Genomic DNA, 24,678 nt, shown 5'->3' on the forward strand with positions numbered 1-24,678 from the left:
TAGAAGTACTAGGTGCTACTCTGTATGATTTAATGCTGTATTTAAAAGTTTCTTTGAGGGTCCATGTGACCCTATTAATAAGGCTGGACAAGGCCAAGATCGCCAGAAACACCATTCCCAGTCCTTGTTTTGGGGGTTGTATGGGAACCACCTGGTGGTGTCCCGGGGGTTGTGGGTACTTTTCCAGACTTTCTGCTTTTACCTGGTATAGTGTTTATGTAGAAGAACCAAACAATTATCATTTAGAGTAGGAATCCTTCAGAGGAACCCATCCCACTCTCACTTGGGGCCTTTAACTATAGAGTAGTGCCCCTGAAATTTGACATTTCAGTAATCTAATGATATAGTTTCCACAATCTAATGACAAAGTTTGCTATGAACTATATCTAATGATATAGTTAATACATGTAGTTCTAAGGGAGGTCTCTCATGGTCTTATTTTTGAAGGCCGGGACAGCCCAGGACCACACAGAAATTCATCAAGACTATCATGATCCACAACCTGTGGTGACCTATAGGCTACCATTTGATGGAGCAAAGGGAAGAAAAGGGAGGAGAGCACATTTTCTTAATATTAAATTTTATACAAAGTGATTTTTAAAAGAGCCTTTATCTAAATTTTTCAGAAGCGTGAGGAGTTTCAATTGGAAAAAAAAAAACATTTGCATGATAATCTCCTAAAAACAGGAATATTATTCTGATATCAAATGTAAAGATTGATTGAGAAATATCATTTATCCTTGAATGCCTTACAAGAAGGGTAAAGACTTCCTCTTGGGCAAATCTTTCCATGCTGAAACATAAATGTAGTGAAATTGTGTAACTACAAAAATTATGGCTTGCAATCATCATGCTTGTGTTTTCAATGAAGTTTATAAATGTGATTCAAATTAAAAGTTTAATTAAACCTTCTTTACAAAGGATAACATTTCAATTTATTGCATCATACTGTAAATAATAAACTATTCATGACATCAGGTAGCAAGTTATTTTAACTATAGGAAAAATGAAAGAAAGACTTCCTAATTATAAAAAATTCTCATAAAATTTTTAATATGAATGAATTAAGTCATCCAGTGTTAGAATTTTCACACTTCTGCAGGCATTCTTCCATAAGAACTATGAATTACTGATTTTCATATGGTTTTATGGTAGCCATCTCTGAACATCCAAGCTGATTTCTAACAATGAATTGGAAGCTCACATCTACATCTTAGACTACATGTAGACAATGAATCTTATCATGAACACATCATTCACATCACTACTGAGTACTGCTCAGTGTGAGTCTACGTATTCCTGAGCTTTTTGTTTCACAGATGCCACTGTAAACTCATCACCATGTTTCTCCTCAAAGTCCAAAAATTTCTTGAAAAAGAACTTCATTTTCTTCATAGCCATTTGTAAGTTGATTACTCTTTCAAACAGCAGTCTGTAAAGATCAGCAATGATAATGTTCAAGCACTTACGACAAATTCTAAATTAACTACACTAAAGTTGCTGTACATTCTGGTATAAAGAACATTTAGTAATTTGGGCATTTTCCCTCCTGCTTCTTAACAAAATTAGAGGACAATTGTCAATAAATATTCATCACAAATCATGTACACTGCATATGTACTTGTATGTGTAACAGGAAAGGAGGAAATATATGACTTGACTTGGAATCAAACCCTGGACTCCTTCATTATTAGTGAGGTGCTTTAACCACTGATCTACCCAGGCCAATATCCACAATGCATACAGCCCAAATCACTACAAATGCATGACATTTTGATGCATGTTTAACAGAATTCTAGATTTTTCACTAAAGTTCCTTTCTGAAATGTGTTTATTTTAAAATCAATGATCATACAAATCCTTAAAGCTCAGTATTATGTGCTGCTTTTCAATATTGTATCCTAACACATTAAACTATGGTAAATCCATTCTCTCTCTTTTTTTTTTTTTTTTTTTTTTGTATTCCTTATTAAAAGACCTGTATTGGTTTGCAAAGTGAAATGACATGGTTTTTCAAAGAATGTATATCTGTTTCACATTTCTTATGAAGACAATGATTTTTTGATTTTTTTACAGTTTGATAACTTGTCCTCAATAAAAAAAAAATTAGGATAAACTTATTAATCTCATTAAAAAACATGATTGTTAGATAATGCTATTCCTTAACTTTAAATATTTACATTTGCAAATGTTTTCCCTTATATAACACTATTTGAACAAGGCGTTTTTACACCTGTGTAAAACACGTTCATCATGTGACCATAAATTGATTGTTTAGTCATAAACGATCTATGTAATTTCATAGTGACGTCATAAGTGATCGACGTGTTCAACACATTCAAGTTATACCGTTGAGTTTTGAAAAAAATAAATCATTTATGGGTTTAAAACTTTAGTACCTTACTATCTGTTATAAATCAGTCACAAATGTAAATATAAGTAATAAGGTATCATTTTAAAAGTTTTATCGGGATGTAAATACGGGTTGGCATGTGATCAAATCTACCATAAAGCCCTTTGGGCTTTATGGGATTTGATCACATGACCAACCCGTATTTACATCCCGATAAAACTTTTAAAATGATACCTTATTTCTTAATTAAGGAATGAATTTAATAGCTACCCATTTTATACGGTATAAACTGGGTTGGGGCAGTTTACGCTTTATAAACCGCGAAGCGGTTTATAAAAAAGTGTAAACTGTTCCAACCCAGTTTATACCGTATAAAATGGGTAGCTATTAAATTCATTCCTTATAATTTAATTTTCATTCATTTGGTGTAAGAAAAAAAGATGACTGTCCTTAAAAATGACTTCAATTTGTACAAAATTTGAATGTAACGTCAGGCGGATCGATACGTTTTTGACGCAAGTCATTGTGACGTAGGCAACCCATTTTATACGATATAAAGTAAATTTTTTATCCAATCAAATACAGCATTACAACCAGAATTAAATTATTCTTATATGAAACATATCCAATTAATACATGAGATTTACCTGGCCCCTTCAATGTCCCCCACTTTGACCACCATATCTATATAGATTGACCACAGGTCAGTTCTCCTTGGGTAGTTCACCAAAATGTTCTCAAACATAGTCTTCCCTCTTTCTGCATCCCCATACTTGAACTCCATCTGGGCAAACTTAGATATTGTTTCCACATCTAATTAATATAATTTTTTTAGTTCATTGTGCATTTTGTTGAAAGAGAATAGGACTGAACGTAAGGCTAGAATAGTGAGTTCAAGTCCTCTGTTATATGGAAGCACAGAGATGAGACAACAGGAGAGATGGTCTATAAAAAGTTCTCTCCCATACACATTACATGCAATTACAATACATACATCTTATAAATCATTACTAATCACAAAGGAAATCAGTTTCTTGACAATGATTATGAAACATCTGAAGTATCAAAAAAGTGGCTCTCCTCTCTTTATACATGCACTCAACATTATAACATCATGTCCCGACAGAAAAGGACAGAAAGAAGAAATAAACCAAAGAAACCTCAAGTATCAAAAACCGCCTGATTCCCTTAAACTTACACTACAACAAGATGTCACTATAAACAAGATCTGAGAGAAGATACAACGGTACTTACGATCTCTTTTTTCTAACGAGTTTAAGCTCCTCTGTAAGAGTTTGCGAGCTGACTCGGCTCGTCCGTTTCTGAATAAGAACTCTCCGAACCCAAGCCAGACAGATTTATTGGCGCTGTGTTTTTTAACCATCTTGCTGTACAACTGTTCAGCTTCCTGTAGACAAAAATAAAGATTTTTTTATGTACTATAGCTTTAACAATACAAAAGTGAAATTGTAGAGATGGTCAAAACAATTTTTAATTCCTTTCATCATACAGCTAAACTTTATCTCTTAACCAGTACAGACTATTAGATTCTTCTGCATTTATTTGAACCATAAAGGTTTCCTTCTATTCATGCTCAAATTTGTATGAAACCATAGACTTCAAGTCCTTTGATAAATCAAGAATATTTACACTTGTTGATATTCATCTACCTCTAGTTTTCCTGACTTGATATAGATGCTGACTAGCTGCTGGTACACATTTAGAGGTTCGTTCTGTTGGACAGCTCTCTCTAATACTTTCTGTAGCTGAGCTGGTGTCCCATACATATTTTCCAAATTTAGATAAGCCACCCACACATTAAGTCTCTCCTGTTCCTCTCTAATGAATCAAAAAGACCAGCGTTACAAAAACATACACATGAAATTCCATTTTCATGAAATGCCTTAGGCCTAATAATGTAAACCAGCTTTTATTCGTGTGTGAGAAATACCCACAAGTTTTGTGTCCTCCTTTTACTCGAGAACATTTCTCATCACCAACCAATTATATAATTGTGTATCGATGTAGAATGTTTCCTCAGTCACAAAAATAAAGTCACATGTTCAGGAATTCTTTACCTGAATGATATGGTCTTGAGAGCCCTTTCAGCTACGGCCTGGGCTTTTTCTATTTCGGAGGACTCTAAATGATACGCCATGTATCTGATCCATACCAATGAACTATCGGGGGACTGCAGAACCAGTCTCTCAAAATCATCAGCCTTCTCTGGCTGTACCACCCCCTCCAATTGTTTCTTCTCAAACTGTAATAGAATTAACCAATATCTGATTGACAACACAAAAGTATTTTTCTTGAGTTCAAAATGATGCAAGATTTTTAAAGACTGTTTAAAATCTAAATTATCAAACACTGTGTACATTTTTTTTTGTTACATATACCTGTACATGTACATGATCACTAAGAAGTTACACATACTTTGTACATCTTCTTAAAATACAGGTAAATATTCAGTATCAGTTGTCCTGCATTAGACTCCTTGTGATAATTTTTTTTGGTCTGCTTTCATTTACCTCAAACAACATGCATTCTTCCTTCTTTTTATCCTTCTTGCTTTTCTGTGGTTTTCTCTGAAAATATTAAATAAATTTCATAATTACTCCACAGAAATGAAAAGAATCCATGTTAATCTATCCTAAGATGTACATGAAATATAAATATGTGTTACTGATTGTTTTAAGTTTCACTTTCACTTTCAAAATGTAAATGTCACTGACCAGGTTTTCTTCTGTGTCAGTTTCATCACTACTGCTGCCAGCGCCATCTGTTGGTGGTAATGTCAGGTCTGCATCCCAAGAGAAGGCCTGGTCAATTTTAAGGCTGGGGAGCTAAAGGAGACACCATTAAAGCATGTAAAGACTGCATGTAAATCAAAATCATATTTCATTTCAATGTCAATGGATTAAATGCAAGTCTCTTTTGCTGCTTTTTTCTTTCTTGAATTCCTCATCTGAACTCGTAATGCATCCTCTTTACTACTTTACACAGAAAGAAAATACTTAAAATCAAGAAAAATGAAAAAGTACCAGTATTCCCTCATCCCTGTCCAGAATCTAGGACCTTTAATCATGATCTGAGATGGGGTCGATTACTTTCAAAAGTAATCGATTAAACTACATTTACTTTGGATTTTAAAAGTAATCAATTACAAGCTGATTACAGGCATTTTTTAAAGTAATCAATTACATCTGATTACTTTTCCATCATGTAATCATGATTACTTGTGATTACTCTACATTACATTAATTTTTAAAAAGTTTTTTTGCTTAATGTACAGAAAAAAACATTTTTTAATCATCATTTACATTTCAAAGTGGTAAAGTTCAGACAAAGTCTGGTTACATGTCCTTATATAGATGCTCGAGATGGTTTATCTGATTTATATCTTACATGTATATACTAGTAAGTATCTGTGTTACTGTTGAGGTAAAAAAAAAACAAATATGCATGTAACTAATCTATTGATCAAACTGGATATGATATTATTATAGTTAGAGATAAAGGGATTCAATAGAGAACTGTTACATACCAGGTATGTAATTGACCATACTGATATGAGTGATGAACCTTTCAATTGAACTGCCAATCATTAGATGTTTTTAGCTGGATTAACACTTTGACTGGACAAGCATGGTTAATTCACTATTGATATTAACCAAGCTGACCCAACTTAAGTACACCTGTGTTTTATTGCTAATTATTTCTCATATTTTTTTTTTTTGTAAATCAAAAAAAGTTGTGATTTTTAGAATACAAATCACAGAGGTACATTTGAAAAAAAAAATTAACTTGTATATTTAAAGATTTACAGGGAAAACAAAATGTTGCATTGCACACATGTTAATTGAAACAAATAAGAAAGTCAAACTTTAAAATGACCCTGTAGTAATTTTCCTCAGTACATGTATAAAACTAACCTCACTCAGCCTGTCTCGTGTGTTGTTGTGAGATTCTTCTGTTAGAATATCAGATTCATTGTTCTCTCTCATTTTCTTCGTTTTCTTCTTCCTTGGCTGTTTTTCACTTTCATCCTCTGAATCTCCCTCACTGTTCACTTTTCTGGAGTCCTCACTGTCTACAGAATTCATACTATGCTGCCTTTTTATTGTTTTTCCTTTAGTTTCATCCTTTTTATATGATAAAAATTTCATCTTCACTTTGTCACCTTCCAAACTAAAAGACAAAAAACATTTTTTGGTTAATAAAGATAACTGTTAATACAAAGAAAAAAATACATATGCATTAGATTTAAGTATGATTCTTATGAATAAAGTCAGGCTGATTATATTTAATCTCATATTAAATGAAATGGAACTACAAGTACAGTATTCCAGATTTTTTCAATTTCTCCCAAAAGAAGTTTATTTTGACCTTTCTGTACAATTTTAAAAAACAACAAAATTTAAAATGTTTCATGGATATTTACCTAGTAATTTTTGCAGATATTACAATTTTGCCATTAAATAAGAGACGTTTGGTTCTCCTATCTATTTGTGAGAAATCAGCTCCATCTATTGTCCCAAACAGATCTCTGCCTATCCTGGAAAAAACAGAAACTAATATGAAATAAACTATAAAATAGCAGTCAACAAAAGAAATCATAAATCAAACCTAGTTAAACTAAGAGTGAAATTCTTTGCACCAATTATAGTTATTGTGAACAAATCTGGTGTAGTGGAAAACAACCAAATTCAAAACCTGTACCACTAAAACATTCTATTCCTTGTAACTGTGTATGCTGTTTAATCAGCATCCAAATACATGTACATGTATAATGTACATGTATCTATGTAATGAGATACATTTGATGCACAGCTCAAATTTAAGGTATATTGCTCACATGCCATTCACAAGCGTGGATAAAGATCTGCAATGTGATATACATGTAGATTGAAATCTTGACAAAAAAAAATTTGCATGAAATACCATGCCAGGTTGGACAAAGCTTCACATCTTAATATGGGCATTTATGTAAACTTGTGAACAAAAAAATTGAAAACCTTGTATAGTTTTAACCAAGCTGATGTCTGATTTGTGAATTAAAAGCTTTTTACACTATTTGAATCAACTTTACTGTATGAAAAAGCAGCCTTTTCTCAGTTTGAGGTGATGAAGCCTCCATTACCTTACTAAGATATCAGAGCTAGTCTTCTTTATAATGTATCCTCTCACAACCTGTCCGACTCTTATTGACTTCACCCCTAGGACTTCAGGGTCTTTGACATCTGACTTATCATTGGTAATCCTAAGAAAATTAGTTTGACCTCAAGTAATCATTTTAAGTGGCGTTATTTGGGCAGCTAGCCATTTCATTGATAGCATAATTGTGCTTCCTCTCCAAATGCACCAAAATTTATTTTTAAACAGGTGACATATTCTTTTATACATCAGATCAAAATTATGACTTTATAAAGTCAAACTTCATTATTCAATTTACCTTGATTTTCTGAGGGACAACTGATAGGTTTGTCTTGGTCCTAGATCAATCACATAACATTTTAAATGCTGGCCTTGCTTGAAGTAGGTCAGTGGGTCATTTTGATACTCGTCAAATAAGTCTGTCAAACAAACAATTCCTTTAGCTCCACCTACTAAATTGACCAAAATTCCCGATCTCTTCTTAAGCTTCTGAAGGCGACCCTCAACAACATTTCCTGGATCAAGATTAAACTTTCCTATAATAAAAATATTAGTGCATGTATTAATTTTTTCTTAATCCCTAGATATGGTACATGTAGGAGTCTTCAAATATGAGGAGAAAAGCTTTATGTGTATATACACTGTACATGTATATTTTAACTGTAAAATTCTTAAAATATAATGTATTCAAATTTCAGACACTTACAATGGTTATGTTATATACATGGTTATAATATATACATGGTTATATCATATACATGGTTATATAATATACATGGTTATATCATATACATGGTTATATTATATACATGGTTATACTATATACATGGTTATATTATATACATAGTTGTATTATATACATAGTTATATTATATACATAGTTATATTACATACATAATTATATTATATACATGGTTTTCTTACACCTTTAAAAATTGTTTCCTATAAAATTCTACACTAAAAAAAGTCCAACATTTCCAATGTTTCACTGAGCGGTCATAAAAAAATCGATGTTTGACCGCAGAGCGAGATATTGGACCTGTCAACGAGATGTTGTACTGCTTACGTCACATTATGGGCAGGGTTAGCTATATCTCATTTGCATTCGTTGGAGTTTGACAGAACTTTACAGAATTGACCAAGTTAAGACCGCAGTGCGGGTGAACAAAATTTACATCGTGTTATGTCAAATTAAAAAGTAAAAGGTATAACAAAACATTTATTGACTGTGTTCTCGGGCAAAATGCGTTTTGTGGACCCCTCAAACCAAACTGTTTGCCTTCGGCCTAAGGCAAACAGTTTGGTTCTTGGGTCCGACAAAACGCATGCTGCCCTCGAACCCAGTCAATAAATGTATAATATTATATACATGGTTATATTATATAGATGGTTATATTATATACAGGGTTATATTATATACATGGTTATATCATATACATGGTTATATTATATACATGGTTATATTATATACATGGTGGTATCATATGTGAAAATTCTGTACAGGAATCAAAATGTTTAGTTATTTCCCTGAATCTACTGAAACAAACAAGTGAGTAGAACTCAAGATGGCATGGCAAGAATAAGGAATCTTGAGTGCATCTCAAAGTTTTTTTTTTTCAAAAAATGAAAGCCTGTGAGAATAAATTGATATGGGAAGCTCACCATTTTCAAAGTCCAAACCGTCCACTGTCTGTCTGTTTGTCTGCCTGTGGGGGGGATAATCCAGAACACCCACAACGTGACCATTGAAAATTCTAAAAAGAATTTTTTTTAAAAAATTTAATACATCAATGAAATCACATTTTCAAAGCATTTTACTTAAAAATGAGAAATTTATAACAATTCAATCCACAATTGAGTATCCAGTCCAAGCAAACTGACATATTTAACCTTTTCAGTAATGCCATGATATTTACAAGTTAAAACAGATATTGATACATGTATCATACATATACATATACAGTAGCGTTTAAGAGAAATAAAAATTATAAAAATGCCATAAACTTACTTTTGAATAGAAATGGTTAATTGCTGTGCTACAGAAAAACTAGGTCCAAGGACATCATTTAAATGCTGAGGGAAAAAATAATTGCAATATAATTAGTGAAGACACGAACCACAAGCACAGTAAAGTTAACTGTAGGAAAATATTTTACCTTAAGTTTCAACAAATACATGTATCCTTACCTTCTTTGTAGGAATGTGTGCCACTTGTCCTCTAAGTGACCCCTGTAGAATTACCACGGTAACCTCATCACAAATTAGTAAAACTTTTCCTTTCACTTTCTGGTGAACTTTACCCTGAAATTAGTCATCAAAATAATATCTACGTTTTTCAAAATATAAACTCTGGGAAGTTTTAAAATCTTTTCAATCTTTTTTTTCCCTTATCATTGAATGTATTTAATGCAAATGTAACCAGTGAGAGAGAAAGATTTGACAGACAGGTTCTCTACCAACTGAGCTATCTGACCACCGATGACCGAATCTGCCTTACCGCCACATCTCCCCCCCCCCCCCCCCCTTAAAGGTCTTTGTTCCTGAAGACACAAACCCAGGCTCTTCTCTGGCATGTCTTTAACCTGTCACTTCAAGGGCATGGTCATGGCACCAAATATTAGAGGACAGGAGAAAAATGAGATGGACCAGACCAAGATTTGAACCCCAGCCCCCTGAATCACTAGTCAGGTGCTCTACCAACAGAGTTATCTCCCCACTGGCGATCAAACCTGCCTGACCATCTCGCAAAAAAAAAAAAAACCCTGAGAAAAATCACTGTGCTGTACCAAAACAGAAAATAATACAAAGAATAAAAATCTTTACTTTAGTTTGTAATTTCTCTTTGATAGCTGTCACTACTTCTTTGTTTGATACTACATCAACACTGGTGTCCTTTGTATTGAAATTCAGAACTGCCACCTCCACTGAGCTCATATTATCATCATCCTCATCTGTAAAACACAGTACTTAGATATCTAATAAACTTCCTTGTCATGCCATTTCTTAAAACATTAAATTGTCATTTTGATATTTCTACACTGCCGATGCATTTTTTTTTTCAATGCTTTCATGTCAAGTAACACAATAATATTACAACTGTGGTAAAAAATTTGAAAACATTGAAACCAAATTAGAATTCAACACTTTATTTAACCATTTCTGCTTTATAGATATATGTAGTATTGGATATAAACATGAACTTAGGAAAGATTATTTGACACTGGCTGCCATATTGAAGGTCAACATGCCAAAACTCTATAATTTAACATATTTAATCTTGTCATAATAGCAATATAGGTGTAGAAAACATAGTTTTTTATTATAGGAGATATATGTTTTTTAAAGAATCCTTTAATTCATAATTTCCTTATTGTAAAGATTTTTCTCATGTATTTCTGCCACAGGTCTTAAATTTGGTGTAATCTAAAAAGAAAATTCAATGGTTGATCTCCAAGAAGGGACTCCGAGGGAAAATATTTTCTTAGAAAACTATCTTTAGTTTAAGTTAAGTGGATTCATCAGATTTTTTTTTATTCTTACCATCCATGAGATCCAGGGGACATTTGGCTGTGAGACCATGATCAGTCAGTTTGTAGACAATTTTGTCATCACTTCTGCCAAGATAGAATGCTGTACATATGTCACCAATCTCAATGTCTGGGGCAAACATGGATGTCTTTCCTTTAATAGAATGTGCAGGTATATAAATGACAATAAAATGTACAGTTGAACTTCTCCATCTCAAACACTGATATCTCAAATACCATGGATATGTTGAAAGTCCAAACTACTTTTTCTATATGCATTTTAGCCTACCCGGTACATATCTCGGTCCCATCAAGTTTGAGATAATGTGGTTTGATTGTGTATTTGACACAGTTCTTTATCAATTTCTTGAAACCAAGTTTGCAAATGGTTATACAAGTATACAAAATTAAGTATTCCAATTAAAAGAATATTTAATGGACAGAATAATCTAAACGATATGTACATGAATGTCCAAAAATCTAAAAAATTACCGCCATGTTTACACAAGATGTCTAATGCCAGTAAATATTCCTCTACAATACTGGCATCTGTGTTTCCTTGGTAACACTCCTGCATCCTTAGAGACACCAAACATTTGTTGTCCTGGGCATTGGTCTGAAGTATTCTAGCAATGACCGCTTGACCAGTGTAATACTGTTCCTTGGCTCTCTGCCACTGTCTGTCTGATACATACTATAAGGAAGAAAGTTCATAAAAAAACATATGTACATCTATCTATGATTTGAAAAAAAAAGATAAGAAATTACTAAATACTGTTTTATTTCGAGAATAATATAAAAATTTAACCCCTGGTGATATCAAATGTTTAAGGTCTTATCTATTTACTTTACTATGATAAAAGAATCTCTAAAATTTCCATAAGGAATCTAATATGATCCTGCACAGTAAAATCAGTTTTTTTTCAGTGCTCCAGTGTGTCCTCTCATTTTCCAGGAATCTCCATCTAATATTTTATTAATATTACTTATAAGGTTTATTACTGACTTCCACAGAAATATTGCGGTTGTTCATGTTCATGGAAGGTGAGGTGAAGTGTTATGTTTTTGTCAAGGACCAATTACAGTTAACAAATCTACCGAGATCAATAACAAACGATTTTCTCATGTGTACAAATCTTCTTCACTTGTCCTGTTCTTTTTACTTATTACATCATTGAAAAGGGGCGCTACTCTCAATTTAATCACAGCATTGATTAAAGACATAGCAAATTTATTGGTTTCTTTTAAAAGTAAAAACAGCACTGGCATATTTTTTTCTTTAAATTTGGATGACAAAACATTGTTTAATCCTCCATGTTGCCGTCCAAATGTTGCTACTTACCATCCAAAGAAATATTGAAGGCAGGCACATGATGTCCTTTACCCAATTAGAGAATATCATTCTACTCAGAGGCAAAACACATTCATTTAATTTACTCTTACCTGCCATCACTCCCCCTTTTCTCATTTAATTGTAAGATTCTTTATCTTTTTTCTTAAAGTCTTAAAGTTTGTTTTCTCCACTATCTTTCCCTAACGCTCCCTTATATTTAATGTTGTAGTTAGATCCACCCCTGACTTACTCTGTTAGGGGCTAACCCAACCAAGCCTGCTGGTAGTTCCACAAAGATTCCATAGCGAGGGTGAATAGACTTGACTGTCCCAGGAATCAACATGCCATCCTGAGATAAGAGAAAATCATCATTAGGAAAATAACTAGAAAGTCACAAACTTTTATTACTTAACAAAGAAGCCTTAGCAGCACAAAGCTTGCTCTTTATGACAAATAATAATGTAATGTTAAGAAGCACCTTCTGAGGATTTCAATGTATGAAGATAGAAGCTAGAATACATTGTATATGCATGTACATTGACAAAAGTTCACCCTTAAACTTAAAAAAACTAGAAATATGTCCATAGGACATGAATGCCCCGCTGAGGGTATATTAGTAATGCAACATTTTAACACAAATTGAGAAAAGTGAGGTCAAGGTCAAAGGAAAGGTCAAGGTGAAAAAAATATTGATGCAGTTGAATAGCTTACATCAGTATGTATCAGCATGTGAAGTTTGACAAAAATTTAAGAAAAGTGAGGTCAAGGTCAAAGAAAAGGTCAAGGTCAAAAATTGTTTATGCAGTTGAAAAAATTACATCAGTATGTATAAGCATATGAAGTTTGATAAATATTTTATGAATGGTTTCTTTAAAACTGAGCTAAACACTAATTTAAGAAAAGTGAGTTCAAGGTCAAAGGAAAGGTCAAGGTCAAAAAAATATTGATGCAGTTGAATAGCTCTCATCAGTATGTATCAGCATATGAAGTTTGACACTAATTTAAGAAAAGTGAGGTCAAAGGTCAAAAAAGGTCAAGGTCAAAAAATGTTGATGCAGTTGAATAGCTCTCATCAGTATGTATCAGCATATGAAGTTTGATAACACTAACTTGAATGGTATCTTTATAACTCAGCTAAGAACTTATTTAAGAAAAGTGAAGTCAAGGTCAAAGTAAAGGTCAAGGTAAAAAATATTGATGCAGTTGAATAGCTCTCATCAGTATGTATCAGCATATGAAGTTTGTTAAAAATATCTTGAATGGTTTCATTAAAACTGAGCTACACACTTATTTAAGAAAAGTGAGGTCAAGGTCAAAAGAAAGGTCAAGGTCAAAAAATGTTGATGCAGTTGAATAGCTTACATCAGTATGTATCAACATATGAAGTTTGACTACACTATCTTGAATGGTATCTTTAAAACTGAGCTAAACACTAATTTAAGAAAAGTGAGGTCAAGGTCAAAAGAAAGGTCAAGGTCAAAAAATGTTGATGCAGTTGCATAGCTCTCATCAATATCTATCAGCATATGAATTTTGATAAAAATATCTTGGATAGTTTCTTTGAAACTGAGCTTTGAACAGAGCTAAATGCAAAGTGTGACGGAAGGACAGACGGAAGGGCAGAAGGACGGAAGACGGACATGACAAACACTATATGCCCCGGCCATATTCATGGCGGGGCATAAAAATTGTGTATACATGGACCAGTAAGACTCTGAATTCCAGTTATGGCTTCAACTAGCCAGGCCATGTCATTATCACATTTAAATTTACATTTTTGGCTCTGGCTTTGGAAAGTTCAATATTACATCTGTTATTCTTCAACTTGAAGATTATAGATGTTAGACAAATTTTTAAAGTTATAAAAGATTGATTGATACACGTTTATATTGATTTCATACCTTCAGGTCTGTGATGTTAGTGACCACTACATTCTCCTTGAAGTAATCCACGATTGATTTTCTTCTACTTAATATCTTTTTTTAAGTTAAGAATCTATAACAGTGTCTACTTCAAAACAATGCCTCAAGTTCTAAATAACTATGTACAGCTGACTGAGGAAAAACATTAGAAAACAGAAAAAGAGGGATAAACTTATTTCAAATTCTGAAGTCAACATCAGAGCAACCAATTGAATAACATCAGGTTACAAATAAAAGAAAGATTTCAAACAGCATTTCCCAGGGGAATTTCCCCTGATCCCAGTTTTGAAAATAAAAATCTGCTGGATACAGTACAATATATAAAAATTACCAGTTTATATGATACATATTAATACAAACAAACAAAAAGGATACTAAGACACTAGAATGACTTAGGTAAACACAATTCCTCAACACACTGTCTGGTTTTATGACCTCCATCTGAAGGTCACAGGTTGCTTTGGAATCAGAGAGATGAATTCTGGGTAAAAATGCTGACACTCCTGAGGTACCTATGACAACATCCAATCCTGTCTTGCTTTTCTGCCTCACCTTACAATCTACAGTCTAAAATAAGGATATCAGTAATGATGACATTATACTTAAGAATGAACACAATCATCAACTGTACAGAATATCTATAAATACCTTTACAGTATAATTTGTTTTTCTCACCTTGCCAATTTGAAAGTCTTCAGGTACATCTGCCAGTCTGGATCCATGCTGTTCCCAGTCATCAGACTAAACAGAGAGAAGAACTCAAAAATATTTAAAAATCACTTTCTATGAAACTAACAAACTTGTTCTAAATTGAGATATATGTGTAAATACCTTGAATGACAGAGTTAAGGTTCCTTTTTCAGTGTTCCAGTCCAGAACGAGACACTTGACAACTTGTCCAGTATAAAACACTTTCTCTGGGTGAGAAATTTCTTCAGTGCTTAACTCCTTCTTAGGAACAAATCCCTTGTGAAAGAAATGAAATGAGGTATCATTCATTATGTGTATGCAAATGAATTAAATGTAAAAGTAATTAGTTCATATATAAATGTACATTAAATGCATTATCAGCTTTTTAAGAACTTTCTTGTTTCTAACAGCTTTATAACTTTTGTATCACTTAGATGCATCTGAGATTAAAATCCAACACAAAAAAAAGATACACTTTCGAGACAAAGTGCCAAAGTGCCTATAGCTGTCACAAATTCCTTTCAAACCTCTAAATACACATAGGACTGAGGCAAGACATTCACAAAGTACTCATGGCATCTAAGTCCATAAGCAGTGTAGACATATCAAATGTGAAGTATCTCTATCTCATATACATTGTACATGAATGTACATGAAGATAAAAAATTAAACAAAAAGTTTACATATTGGTCGGTTAACAAGCAAGCAAAAGAAATCCATTATGACCCCAAGATCATTCATTGTCAAGCATTAAAAGAACAGTTTCATCATTAACCAAAGCTGAAAGAGAGACTGACCTTGACATTGTCATAGAATCCCACCAGGACTCCTTTACTGTATGTTTTTATGATGTATCCCTCCACTTGCAGACCCTTTTCAAGCTGTGCAAAATCAGTTAACAAAGGAAGCTGGGTGTGGATCAAAGATTTTTTGGCTGTTAAAACAAGGCTTTTCTTAACCAGATCATTTTTCAATATCTGTAAAGTAGAGAGAAATAAAGTCACCTTGTCATTTCAAATGACCAGGAATTCATTAAACAAACCAAATCATTCCAAGTTTTCTGTACACTTATTTTTTTTTAATGGAAACAAAAATTCATAAAAAAAAGGAAAAAAAATCCCTTCCAGTTCTAATTAATATCAACGTGTCATTTTGAAATTTAAAAACATCTTATAAAGTTCAGGAAATAATTTGCATAGAGTGTATTCTTACTTACCCGGCATTTTATTTTACACCCAGAAGTGAACTTCTTTTCTGGCATTTTTAGTGGTATATCTGCTAGATGCATGCTGGGAATGATTCCTGATATATTGCCAGCCTTAACTATGGCACCTTTATCTCTCAATTCCACAACCTCACACTGTAGTCATTAATTTCCATATTATTTCATTAAAGAGACAATATAATTTTCTACTTTATTTTTTCTTTTGATGCAAAGCTATTCTGGTTGGCAACCACTTGTCAGAAACATAACTTCTGCCATTTTGCTTTGAATAAAAGAAAATTGTTCAAACAACCAATCAAATAAGATTTTTACAAAAGGCACATTTATACTGTAAATTGAAATGGCTATATATGTCACTTCTGGTATTAAAACTTTAAAATCACATGTTAACACATAGTCTGGACTACCGGAGAAGTAGTACTGTTGAAGAATTGATCATTAGCCAGTACGATATGATTACATTTGAATACAATATTAAAAAAATATTTGCACAGCTACAAGCATTCACTCAGAATACATTTAAAACAAAATAAAGAAATAAACAACAAGTTAATCAAGGAATAGTCAAGTTAGAATTTTACCTCAAGTAAATCTCCAGGGTGCAGACTTTTCAAGCTAAGAAAAGACTTTGAAAACAAACTCCTAAAATAAAAGAAAAAAGAACTGATATATTTAATGAAAAAAAATCATTAATATGCATAATATACATGGAACTGCATACAGTGATTAAATCTGAATTTTCCAATGATATTCATATTGTCATTTGTTGGTGAAATTGCTTTAGCAATCGCAATCTCAATTTGGCCACTGGGTTGAGAAATCCACTGGCCTTAAAACCAATGATTATAAAACAAGCTCAAATTATTCAGATTTTATTTGCTTTCTCTTCTAGAACCATGCATTTATCCATTTTATGCATCTACAATTTTCTGTTTAGTTGACAGAGTAAATAAAATTTCTTGAGCATAGTGTGACATTTGTGGCTTACTTTTTCAGGCCTACATGAACTACATTGTCCATCCAGTCTACTCCTAAAACACGACACCTGTAAAATAAAGCATTATGTTCAGACTCAGAAAATTCAGTAAATTTACATTTATATTATGTAGATCCATATACTACAGCAAAACTTGATCAAGAAAATGATTTTTTTTTTCTGTAATCTTTAATCGCACATACATGTATCACTAAAGTAGACATAAAAGTACAATTTTTACAAAATTTCAAGTAATCTTACAATACCTATGAACAGTCCCACGCTTAAAGTTGACCTTCATATCAGAATTTTTTTCATCAGATAGGTTTTTTGGCTATCAAAATAACACAGCATTTAAATATAATAAAACATATTGTATATAAATAATAGAACATATTAATGAGCAAATTTTATGATAAATCAATAAAGCATGTACATGTTTTTCAAACATTACTGAATTCTGTACATTTAACTAATAAAGAAAAACATGCAGGGTCATTAAAATTATGCCTTACACTAGCAAGGGCAGTAACTCCATCCTCTACCCTGAAGTAGACTCCCCTTTTAAGGTCTGTGTACAGGACCCTGGCTTCTTCAACTATGTCCCCTTTGTCATATTGTGTTAGGGCTGTATTCTGGGGCACTCCTCCATAATCCAAAATGTGGGGTAGTGTTGTCAGGACAACTGCCTTTGTTGTTGGATGTATATAGAGGATACTGGCTTTCAACTGTATCAAACATACACAACATGATAAAAATATGAATATGATACAAGTTTTTAATAAATTTAAAACCCATTACCAATCCCTGAACAAGAATCAACAAGAAGTCTGTGAGCCAATGCACACTAATAATACTCCCGCTCTGATGTGAATACACAAGTTCAGTTATGGACAGACACAGTGATAATCATGAAATTGACATTGGATTTGTACAAAAATGAATCCCAACATATAGCATGCCTAAACAAAGAGTGTTAAAATTTCAAGCATCTGTGATGAGTAGTTGCTGAGAAAACTGCCACCCAAATTTGTTATGTATGGTATGGACAGATGCACGAATAAACAGGAAGTTGAAATCGGATTTGTAAAAAATGAATTCCATCATATGGCATGCCTAAACAAAGAGTGTGTTAAAATTTCAAGCATCTGCAATGAGTAGTTGCTGAGAAAACTGCGACCAAAATTTGTTACGAATAGACACACAGACAGACAGACAGATGGACGGACAGACAAACAGACAGACACACAAAGGTAAAACAGTATACCCCCCTCTCCTTCGGAGCGGGGGTATAACTAGTTGGCATAGCCAACTTCTTAAAGAGAATAGACAGTTCCAAAGAGATTAACTAGAAAGAACATTATCCCTTCATCTGTGTATTGAATAAGGCATATATATGTAATCTAAAGTAGTGCATGCTCTCAGCTAAACAACCTTTAAATGATTTTCATGTAGGATCATCTAAAAGTTCACCTTGTCTGAATATTTCTCAAAATCTTATACATGTACATGTATATAAAAGTTAAAAGCTACACTGTCAGGAATGTATATAATTATTCTCATTTTTGGATCTTGGGTGCAGTCACTAATAAAAGTAAAAACCTTCTGTCTTTAGACCAACTTGGCTTATAATTCCAATCTATATACCGGTATTCCAATTCATACTATATAAGACTTGTCATTATTAGACTAATACAGGTGATTAGAACTATGGTACAGCTGCTTATAAATATTTAATCTGGTCACTCATCTTGACATATTACCTGGTATGTCACATTAAAAATCTAAACACGAATGGTGATATACAAGTACACATGTACATCACCAGACGCACTATCTATGCAATTTTAATTAAAGTTGGTCTTATTGTCACCTGGTTAGTGGTACTTTTTCAAGAACTTTACCCAGTAACTATCTTGAAAATAATTTCCCAGGTACCATCTGAACCATCACTGGAATATAACGTACACTTTCCAAGATGGTCTACCCAAGCTTGGTAAAGGTAGGAGTCTACCTGGGAATGAACCTGCTTCAAAAACATCTACTGTGAAATCACTTATTTTCACGGGGATTTAATATTTGTTGTTTTCTTGTTATGACAGGACCAACAAATTTATGTAGACCCATGAAATGCTAAAATTTTACATAACAGTAGATGCATATGCTTCTTCTTCAACCACAAAATCAAATCCCCTTAAATCATTTTTCCTAAATCTGCAAAAATTTAACCCCTCAATAATAAGTCATTTTACAGTATCTGATCATTCTTTAAAAAACTATAGATTTGGAGATATAAACAAAAGAAATTATAAAAACTTTTTTTTCTGACCTGGTCGCCTTTTGTGGGGGATCGGCTGCTGAGATGTGTTACAGGGATGCTTCCTTTGAAGCTGAGAAATTTCACCACAACCCCTCCATTATCACAAACCTATAACATAAATACATGTAAATTATTATACGTCTATGCTGATATATTAAATTCAAGGATTTTTTTTTTGAGTGGTTTATCTGTCTTTATATGAACAGCTATAAATTCCATAATGATTGTGCTCTTTTCCAGACTTATATTGGCCATATTATTACCATAAGACTATACACAATCAATTTTTCCTAATACATTTGTAGTTTTTGCTGTTCTCTAGACTGAATAAAGCAATGAAATAAAACTAAGCAAACCTTAATTATTTCAATATAATGAATAATCCATAAAAGAAATAGAAAGATATGAATTCAAAGCAGCTAGAGCAAAAACATTTAGAAAGTGTTTATACATGTATAACTATTACCAAAACAAACCTGTAAACTAAATAATTCAGCTGACTTTCAGATACTAATAACTGGGATACAGTAATCATTGAATTACTTTGTTGTTTAACATCTATGAAGAAAAAAAATCACCTTTGTAACTCTTGCAGCAACCCTCATTCCAGGCACCAAGTTATTGAATTTAACATCCATTTCTCCTTTCAACTAGATGAATAGTATATTTAATGTATGTTCAAGTTACCATGGTATTATAATCAAAAATAAAAACATTAATAAAAATTTATTAGAAAATTTTCAAATGAGTAATATTTTTTTTTTTTGTGAATACTTATTATTTCCTCAACATTTTTAGTTTATTACATATGTTTACTGATTTCATCAACACAAGTCATTTCTATCCAGTTCACAAAAAAAGTTAAACAGATATACACTGTACATGTGAACTGTCAACTTTACATGAAAAAATTTAATACTTAGTAAATCAACAATAGGGGTGACAGGTTATCTCCCCTACCTGTGAGACAGAAACCTCTACAGGGTCTATCATGACATTGACTGTTCTTGTATCTCCTGCTACCCGCTCCATTCGATCCTCCCCCAGCTTCAGCCCACAATAAACAGGCTGACCAACCTTCAGTGAGTAACCTACAAAATATGGAGATTTCAGTGATTGAACTGCATACAGATCATGAAACAGTCTTAGACTAAGGTCAAAATTTCTGTCATGCATAAAATGAGTACATGTATTTTTATTAGCTGACACTTGAAAATTAAAATTAACAGCACAAAATTGACAGAATTTTTAACATTTCAAATTTTATGTGTTTTCAGTAGTAAAAATTTTACACAATGTATAAATTCTGACTTGAGTCTACAACTGCTTTATGCTCCCAGAGCCTGGTAACTGAAGTACCTAAATGTACATGTATCTTTCTCTTAAAGAAAACCTCAATTCAGCTGTACAAGTCCTTGGAGCTTGTGACTTTACTTCACTATATATGTAATTCATTATACCCATATAATGAATACATTATAGTTTATATAGCTAAATTCACATGTTTTCCTTCAAGTATCACTACTGAATATGGTTAGGGATGTATTAAATACAAAACTTGCAATCAATTACTATGGTTTTCTGATTTCAAATATGCATGAATACTTACAAAGAATATTAATCTCTTTACTATTTGCTATAACCTTAAATTCATTATATTAGAACTTGTTATAACCATGAAATTTTACAAGTAGGCCTAATTGTTAATATTTTACCTGGATCAGAAAAAAAAATTGCTATATCCATTAACTCGCTGTATTCGCTTTTTTGTACTAAGCAAGTTTTAATTCATATACAGGCAGTAATAAAAGGTACCTGTATTTTACATTATTCCTCTAATTTTGAAAAATTTACATCCACTGAATATTATTTCCTTTATTTCTTATAAGAATTATTGCTGTTAATCAGTCAGTAAACAACACTAAGCAAGCCACCTGCATAGATTTCTTAAGCAATGGCTGTTCCATCAATTATGCATACACTGACATACACATCTATAATACAATATTTAACATAATTAATTTACTTTGAATGTTTTTTTTTTATATAGATATAAATATGAACATAAAATGTCTTTTTTTGTTTGTTAGTATGGGAATTAACATTGCAGCAATTGCAGAAAAAATTCACATAACCCACTTACGCGGGTTATGTATTTTTTCTGCAACAGTTGCCACATTAATTCCCATATTAACAACCAAAGAAAGCATTTTATTGTTTTAAAATCAGATATGAAAGTATAATTCATTTTGTATTTTCTATTATTCTACATAATCTACATGTTTATAATAAAAATGAATTAACACTACACATACATGTATAGCCCGAACATCAAATACCATGGATATGTCAAAGTGAATTGGAAAAGTCCCAACCACTTATTTTACTCACTTACATTTGAAGCCTCAAATATCTCAAAGTTTTTTCTCTGTCCAATCAAGCTGAGATTACAAGATTTGACTGTATATACCAAATGAATTACTCTGTTATAAAGGGAGGGAACTCTTCAACAATAAACAATAAAGAATTCCATGTCTAAAGTACAATTTATAGAAGTCTACAACTTGAAATCCATTAGCAAGAAAAATTATTGATCATGTGTATTAATGACTGGCCCATTTGTACGTGCAAATATAACACTGTTGTAAATGTGTGCTCTGCCACAAGCTGCTTTAATTGTTCTACGGGAAAGAACAGCACATACATGTACGTATATAAAGCTCTTACTCTTTGTCTTACCCTCATTGTGAAGCTGTATAAATTTCTCCGCATCCAAACTCTTCATGAATGTTTTCACTCCTCTGATTCCTAGATCCACCACATAACCCCGGTCTTCTACACTCGAAATGCTTCCAAATATGGACTGAAAAATAAAAACAGTATGATATATGAATAATGTACCAGTAAATGGGGAAAAAAAATAAACTTGGATGATTTTTGCTCATTTCACTTGATATAAATAAACGTATCTTCACATGAAACTATTGTTAAGACCTACAGCAAAATCAATGCTAAAAAATCTCTGATTTTATTTGAATACATGTATCTATGCAAAAGAGTAAAATTACATAATATTTTTAGTAACTGTAAAAAGTACATAAATATTCCTAAAACTCCTCACCATTCCATTGTGCAGGCTCTCTGAGGTCAGATCTCTATTTATGTCCGCTGGATTAAGGCTCAGATTGATTTTGACCCCAGACTGTTTTGTAGTCTGTACAGACAAGACTTTACATGGCACAATTGTACCAACTTTAAATAATGTGTGTAGGTCTGCTACATCCTGGAATCAAATATAAATATCTTTTTTACATCTTAAAAAAAAACACACCATAATTGTCAACCAGAGGGAATGACTTTTTACAAACAAAAAGTAATATTGCATGTGTAAGACTGAAACTCTAAATAAAATGCTTTATAATGTGGAATTTGAATAAGGAAGAGAATCAAAAATTACAGGTAGACATCAGTATCTCAAACACTGACATGTAATATCTGTAGCAATGACTTGGTGGTCCTGACCTTAAATCACGTTAAATACTTATTTCAACTTTGATGTTTTGATCATGGATATCTCAACGGTTTCTTTTTAGTCCTGTTCAATATATCAAAGTTTTTGAGTATTTATCTTATCAGAACAACTAATTAGACCATGGAACTTCATTATATGTATACTACTATCCTATTAAGTGACAACTCATCTGACTTGAAATAAACTTCACTGACTGTTTCCTCATTTGCAACATCCTCCTCAGACAACTGGGTCAACCTCTGGAGCTGTTGGGTGTAGGCGGGGCTGATCTGGGTCAAGGCCACAGTGCCAGAGAGATTGTTGGGTAAACTGATGATCAGGTTGTATTCATGAACCTCTTTGACACATCCTAGGACTAGCATTCCTGGGGCAAGAATCTGTTAATATATAAAATAAAATGTATTTTGTCGGTGATAAATACGGTTGAACTTCATTATTTCTAACACTGATATCTTGAATACTTGGGATATATCGAAGTGTGTTTGCAGTCCCAACCACTTCTTCATGTTTTACCCTGGTTATCTCAAATACTAGGATATCTCAGAGTTTAACCTTCTTCTCTTCGAGTTCGAGACAACAAGGTTTGACTATAATTTCAAAATGAGAAATGTTTAATGTGTTTGATGGCTTTGTTCATTCAATGAAAGAGCGTTTTTTTTTGTTACGAGTACAACATTATGTCATTCTAAATGCATAAAAGCATCTTGTAATGCTGATTGTTAAAACTGCATAAATGTGCTATTCGTATTAATTCTCAAAGATTAAAATCCAAAACTGCAAGTTTACACAAACCTGTTCACATGAAAAACCTCAAATCAGTTAAACTGAATTTTATGAATGGCAACTTCTGATAGTAATTATAACATGGACAAAATATTGTGTAACAAACTTTTCAATTCATGCTATCTTTACACATCTTTAAACACATGGTAATATCCAATACCTGTCTAGTAAGAAGGTGTGGCTCTGGTTGATTATCTACCAATATGGGCACCCTAGGTTTTTGTTGAGCCTTTGATTTCTTGGCCTCTTCCTTCTTTTTTCTTCTTGACTGTAATGACTTGTGTTGCTCATCAACTTCCTGGACACAAAACAGATATATGTATTAATGTATGCTTCAAACAGAATGAAACTACAAGTTTGATGGATAAAAATGACACACATCCAATTTATAAAGTAAATGAAAATTAAGCAACACTGCCTATCTCCTACATGTTGTATATATGCAAATTGGTTTTTGAGAATAAAAAAAGAATACATCAATGCTTACCTTAAAAAGTTCAGCATCTGGATTAGCAATATTCTGTGATGATGACTGGTCAGAACTGTCCTGGATCTTCCAGACACCCCCACCTCTTGGGAAGTTTTCATCCTTAATCACTTTCTTCTTTTTCACTGCTGGTTCATCTGTGGATGTTTTGCTTTGAGATTTAGCCTTAACCTTACCTCTTTTGAAGGAGGCGCTTTTCTGTGGCATTACCTAAATTGCATTTGAACATTACAAATTAATTTAAACCAAGTGCGACCTACTAAAATGGAATCATTGAACAAATATATCGGGTCAGATGTTTCCTATCCTGTTCTAGACAGAGAACAACTATGTATCAATGTCTATGACCAGATATCCATGAAGGTCTTAAAAC

General features: G+C 32.6%; 2 protein-coding genes across 2 annotated transcripts in view; one reads left to right on the plus strand and one right to left on the minus strand.

Annotated features, from left to right (window-relative positions):
- Window positions 1–946: 946 nt before the first annotated feature.
- On the minus strand, window positions 947–24,512 carry LOC133180898 (protein RRP5 homolog). The gene is made up of 36 exons (XM_061315349.1): window positions 24,306–24,512; window positions 23,979–24,116; window positions 23,230–23,412; window positions 22,625–22,786; window positions 22,243–22,366; window positions 20,464–20,594; window positions 20,082–20,153; window positions 19,513–19,611; window positions 17,699–17,911; window positions 17,450–17,517; window positions 17,196–17,252; window positions 16,789–16,849; window positions 16,199–16,342; window positions 15,780–15,959; window positions 15,124–15,258; window positions 14,968–15,033; window positions 14,668–14,859; window positions 14,272–14,346; window positions 12,621–12,719; window positions 11,530–11,731; window positions 11,051–11,191; window positions 10,334–10,461; window positions 9,698–9,811; window positions 9,519–9,583; window positions 9,173–9,264; window positions 7,809–8,046; window positions 7,497–7,616; window positions 6,798–6,911; window positions 6,289–6,544; window positions 5,089–5,199; window positions 4,885–4,941; window positions 4,432–4,616; window positions 4,024–4,192; window positions 3,608–3,761; window positions 3,001–3,166; window positions 947–1,432 (listed from the first exon to the last, which is right to left on the minus strand). The coding sequence occupies exons 1-36, from the start codon at window positions 24,510–24,512 to the stop codon at window positions 1,279–1,281; spliced, it is 4,872 nt and encodes a 1,623-aa protein (XP_061171333.1). The 3' UTR covers window positions 947–1,278.
- Window positions 11,219–24,678, plus strand: part of LOC133180900 (uncharacterized) — a 29,634-nt gene continuing 16,174 nt past the window's right edge. The window contains exon 1 of the mRNA XM_061315354.1: window positions 11,219–11,230. The gene's annotated coding sequence lies outside the window, so the exon portion shown is untranslated. The remainder of the gene's footprint in view (window positions 11,231–24,678) is intronic.

Source organism: Saccostrea echinata, unplaced genomic scaffold (genome assembly GCF_033153115.1).
Source record: "Saccostrea echinata isolate AGI-Se365-2 ecotype Australia unplaced genomic scaffold, CSIRO_AGI_Sech_v1 ptg000008l, whole genome shotgun sequence".
NCBI classification, from domain to species: domain Eukaryota; kingdom Metazoa; phylum Mollusca; class Bivalvia; order Ostreida; family Ostreidae; genus Saccostrea; species Saccostrea echinata.